Source organism: Condylura cristata, unplaced genomic scaffold, assembly GCF_000260355.1.
Source record: "Condylura cristata isolate star-nosed mole 26May11 unplaced genomic scaffold, ConCri1.0 scaffold00038, whole genome shotgun sequence".
Classification (NCBI taxonomy): Eukaryota; Metazoa; Chordata; class Mammalia; order Eulipotyphla; family Talpidae; genus Condylura; species Condylura cristata.
Genome location: NW_004567139.1, coordinates 7,052,512 through 7,057,751, shown reverse-complemented (window position 1 = coordinate 7,057,751; position 5,240 = coordinate 7,052,512). Strand labels below are relative to the sequence as shown.

Below are 5,240 nucleotides of genomic sequence, written 5' to 3'. Positions count from 1 at the left end.
TTGGACTGGAGGGGAGAGGGTCTGGGCGTGGCCCTTGCCTGACTCTAGGGATGACCCTGGACCGCTGGCTGATATCCTCAGCTCTCCCCTCTCCTGCCCCCTGGGCAGTAGGCCGAAGCCCCCGGGAGCGGGCAGGAGACAGACGGACCTGGCCCAGAGCCAGGTGGGCAGTGCGGTCAGCGTCGCCGGCCTGGCTAGACTGCTTCCTCACCTATCGGGTGGGCGTGAGAGCGAGTGTCCCTGGCCCCGTGTCCTGTTAGGGGTGTCAGGGAGGCGATGAGGATAAAGCCCCGTGGAAACAACAGGAGTGTTATCGCGACGGCAGGAGCCTGAAGCGTGGCACAGGAGTGTGTGCGTGTGTGTGTGTGCGTGTGTGTGTGTGTCCAGTGTCCTTAACGATTAAAACAAGCCATCAACTTACTTGAGAGTCTTTCTCCAAACCAACAAGCCCCTCCAGAGGCAGGAGGCGTGAGTGGGTCGGGCCTCGGGGCCGGGCGACACGCAGCTGAGCATGATGTGCGTCTTGGACGGGCTCCCGGACAGGACGGCCCGGGAAGAGGCGGGCGCGGCGGGGGGAGCGCCGGCCTGCTGAGAGGCAGGATGGCGGCCCCAGTTGTGCAGGGGGGCCTGGCGAAGGTGAGCTGTGAGCAGTGGGAGCCCGGGGCCGGAGGGGACTCTGAGCAGCTCCAGAGCTCCCCTGGAAGTCTCGCTCACCCTAAAATAGAAGTCTCGTTTCCTAATCACCGGCGCCTGGGTGCTGTCTGTTCGCACCTGCACTCACATGAACAACAGCGTCTCCAGGTCCTGCCCCTGGTGCCTCGTCTGTCGTGTCTGGCGGTGCCCAGGTGTGTGGCTGGGCTGCGGGACTGGGAGCGGAGCAGGGTGGCCTGGGGCTGGACGCGGGACCCTGATTCCTCAGACCAGGCTCCACCCCTTCTCGGCTGAGCTTGGCGCCGCAGCCCAGCCTCCGTTTGGTGGGGACATGTGAAGAAAGCCGCGGGCAGCCCCGCTGGCCGGCTTGCTGGAGGCCACGGCCTCCTGTGCACTGGCTGTGTCGCGACCCCCAGGCCTTGCCCACCAGAAGGGGCCCTGCAGGGTCTTCCGATGGTGGTGGGCAGTCCGACCCCAAAGCCAGAGAAACGCCTACAAACGTGCTCCTTGCCCTGGTCAGCCTGGCCCCGAGGCCACTCTGCGGGCCTTCCGTGCTGGGGTTCGCTGGTCCCTGGGCCACGGGCTCCCTCTGCATTCGCCAGGCACCCTCTGCCTGCCACACCCTTCTCGGGCCCGGAAGCCACCCCAAACATGCAGGGGAGTCCCCCTTCTTCTGGGGCACCGGTCTCAGTGACCAGGGCCCGCCTTAAGCCTTGGTCTCCTCTGCTCTGCGTGTCTGAGGCCACACCTGGGTGTGGGACACGGGGCTCAGGACTGGGGCCGGGAGACGCCCACCTGGCTTCTCGGCCTGCCCCAGCCGCTGCCTTGACCTGGGCAGCGTGAGCCTGTGGCCACACCCTGCAGGTGGTCCTGGTGCTCACTCAGGCAAGCAGAGCCTCAAGCAGACATGAGGTGGACTCAGGACACGGAGGCTGGAGCCTGGCTCCGCCCTGACCGCTGTGTCAGCGCCTCACTGTTCTGACCACTCTAGACCTGTCTCTCTATGGCTAAGACCACACAGGACACCGACCCCTCAGGGCGCCCCAAGGCAGAAATGATACCAGGTGCATGGCCCACGTCTGGTGACCCCATTGTACCCCCCGCGGAGATCTGGCCCGGTGTCTTTCCCCACCCCCCGACACATGGGTAGGTGACAGCCTACCCCCCAACTGTGATTGCGAGGATTGCATTCTCATCCACGTGCTCCAAAAAAAGGGACCCTAGGGCCTCCCTGGTGGCACAGTGGTTAAAGCGCGGCACTAAGAAGCTAAAGCCACTTCAGTGTGAGTTCGATCCCCACCCCAGAGGGGACCCACAGGGCGCAGCAGATCCCTCCTGACCCGCCCGCTGCTTCCCTCCGCAGTGGACTTCCTCAGTCGGCCTGATCTTCCCCCCGCTCTGTCTCTGGTGAAGCCTCTCACCGCCCCTGAGCCTCTGGCCTGTACCCCAGTCCTGTATGAATAAATAAATCTTAAAAAAAAGAAAAAGGGACCCTATTTCCAAATAAGAAATAAGGTCATATTCCCAGGTACCAGGTGAGGCTGTCTACATGTCTTTTGGGGGACATGGGTCCACCCCTAATAGGACTCTTGCTCCCACCCCAAGCCAGTCCTGCTCACCCACGAGGCCCTGGGCCCGGCCCCCAAACGTGTCTTTTGCGTCCCCCGCCGCCACACCTCCCTCCCGCCCCGCCGGCCCCTCTGTCTGGTTGTGCTGGGAGCGGGTGACGGACAGCTGCGTGTCTCCTCTCTCCCTTCCCGCTGACCCGGCCCGAGCGGCGCCTCCCGGATGCCCCTTCCCTTGGACGACGAGTGACTTCTCACTGTCCCCGGTCACGGCTGCTTTGCTCTTGAAGGCTCTGCTCACTGTCGGTGAGTGATGGCCCGGCAAATTTTGGGCGACAAGGAAATGTCCTCAAGGCTTGTCCTAAGACCTCTGAGAGACTTGGGGAGGCAGGACACGCCCAGCCCGGCGTCCTCTTTAGGGGCACAGCTGATGGTGAGAGGGGCCCCCACTGTGTGCTCCCTCTGCCTTGTCCTGAGGCCCCTCTCCTGGGGGTGGGGCCCAAGGCCACCTGACTCCAGGCCATCCTCCTGGTCAGAGAGTAAGGGCCGCCCGACCCTGGGCTGGGGTGTCTGGAGAGCTGGCTGCTAACCCCAGGTGGGTCCTGCCAGCTCCCCCCTTCCAGAAAATGGGGCCACGGTGGTTGTTGTCCTTCCAGCCGCTTCCACTGGGGGAGAGGCATCAGTGGCAGTGGGCACCCAGTAAATGTGACTTGAGCCCTCCATCCCCCCTGTCCCCCAAGGCCGCAGTTCCTACTTTCAGCAGGATTGCCCACTTCGCCGAGTGCCCCGCGCTGCTCCCGGCGTGGGTCTCGCGGGCCCTGTTCGGTGCTGGCCGGCGGCCCGAAGGCGGTCTGCTCACTCCGCCACGAGTCTTGCTCGTGCATGTCTTGGAAGAGCTCCTCTGGCATCTGTCCAAACTGGAACCCTGGCCCGAGGCCCCCGGGCCTCAGCAGCGCCTCATGAGTTTCTGGCAGGAGGCCCCAACGTGGTCCCTCTAGGAAGAGAGTCACGAGTGGGCTGAGCTGTGGGGGGAACAAGCTGACGAGACTTGGGGAACCTGGTAGGGGCGTTACTGACTGGGGCCAGACACGCTGGTCTGCTGATCGTTAGCCGCGTGCTCCGTGCCTCAGTTTCCCCCTCTGTACTGTGGCACCGGCCTGAGACCACTCCACTGGCTGTGAGTTTGTGCTGTAGCCCCAGTGTTCCCTGACCCTTCCAGCCAGACCCCGCAAGGACACGACCCGCCCTGGGGTGGCGGGAGTGTTTGTCTGCGGGCGCCAGCCACTGGCCCCTGCATTCGCCCTCCCTAGTCCTCGGCAGAGTGGGAACAGACCACCACTCTGCAGGGTTAAACGGGGCCTCGGGGCCAAGGCGGGTCAGCCAGGCAGATGGGCCACGTTCACTAGTGAGCATGGGCTCGGGTGACCCCTGGCAAGACAACAGAGAAGAACAGAGGAAACCCAAAGTGGGGAAACTGAGTCAAGGCACCCGAAGTGACCCCAAAAACTGTCACTTCGAGAAGGAGCGCGCCTGGCTTTGGGGGCATTTTCCCAACCTTGGTTGAGTTTCTCTAGCTCCCTTTGCCCCCAGACCGGGCACATGCCCACCCACAGAGACCCCGGGCCACGGCAGGGGTTGCCCCCACATCAGCCTCCCTCTCTCCCAGCCCCCACCCTGCAGGCTGCGCAGCTGCCTCCACCCCTACCCCCAGCCAGCCTCTCCATTATCAGATCTGCAGGGATGAAAGGCGCCCTATGAGCCAGTCAATAAATCCAACTTTGGGAGATAAAAGCCTGGGGGCTGGGGCTGGAGGCAGGGGCCGGGCAGGAGCAGGCCGGGGAAATTCAGGTTCTGAAGGCCCAAAGCAAAATCGACAGATTGGAAATCTGCATTGCCGCCTCTCTGCTTATCTCCCTCCCTGGCCACAGGCTGTCCAGTTGGCCAGAGGGGAGCAGGCGGGCAGGCGGGGGCTGGCCGAGTTTCAGGGCTGGTTCTCAGCTTACCGTCCATCATCTCTTTGCATAAGGAGGGATTAATGTCTGTGGCTGAGCAATAACCGAGCGCCCAGACACGGCTGGCACCCAGGGCACCAGGAGGGTGCCATAGCAGCCTCCAGGCCGCTGCCTCATCCATCACCTGCCCAGAGCTGTAGGGTGGGCCCATGTCCTTGCGCCGCACATTTCACCCTGCCCCACCTGCTGCCCACCTGCTGCAGTCTGAGCTGGGCAGAGAAAGGCCTCCTGGGGGGGGGGGGTACATTATATAAAGACCCAGAAGGTTGTGGATCCCACTGGGGGGATTAGTGACTCTGAGGCCTGGAGATTAGAATGTGGCAGGAAGGAGGAGGGGGCGTCCGGGAGGGGGCTGGTCCCTGCACATAACCCCAAGAGACGCTGGTCGCTGGTCGCAGTCACCTGCTCCCATAGAGGGCAGGTGGTGGGAGCTCCTCCGGTCCTCCACCTGCCTGTCCATGAAGAGACTCCCGGAGCTGGGGTGGGAGGACAAGAGGAAATCGTGGATGAGTCTGTGACCCCTCATTGTTTGGGGGCCGGGGCTCCTGAGGCCTTGAGAAAGCAGGCAGTAGCCATACCTGTCGGCTCTCCCCTTACCTAGGAAGGAACTGGGACCTCGGGAGTGGGGCAGGAGGAGGGGTGGGGAGGCCGGGAGTGGGGCAGGAGGAGCAGCGGGGGAGGGAAGCAAGGAAGGCAGAGTCGCAGGCTTTCCCGGGGCTGGAAACCCCTGGTGGAGCGTTCCCAAAGCGCGGCCCCTGAGACAGCAGCAGCCCCCAGACCCGCTGAGTCAGACTCTCTTGGGCAAGACCAGGCGCACCTGCGTTCACCCCGCCTCCAGGGGTCCAGCTGCGCCTGCTAGAGCCGCTCTGTTGCGAGAGCCCTGGGGCAGGTAGGGGAGCTTCGCAGGTAGAGTTGAGGCTTCTGGTCACAGAGAGGGTGGCGAGGCAGGTGTGCCAGGACCAGAGAGCTGGCCGGAACCCCATGGAAACAGCTGGGGCCCGGGGCCCTCCTG

General features: G+C 63.9%; 1 protein-coding gene across 1 annotated transcript in view; it reads left to right on the top strand.

Moving 5' to 3' along the window:
* The first annotated feature begins 600 nt into the window (after positions 1–600).
* SDK2 (sidekick cell adhesion molecule 2) overlaps positions 601–5,240 on the top strand; it is a 127,348-nt gene continuing 122,708 nt past the window's right edge. The window contains exons 1-2 of the mRNA XM_012732987.1: positions 601–636; positions 2,957–3,065. Coding sequence (XP_012588441.1) covers positions 601–636; positions 2,957–3,065 — 145 coding nt within the window. The remainder of the gene's footprint in view (positions 637–2,956; positions 3,066–5,240) is intronic.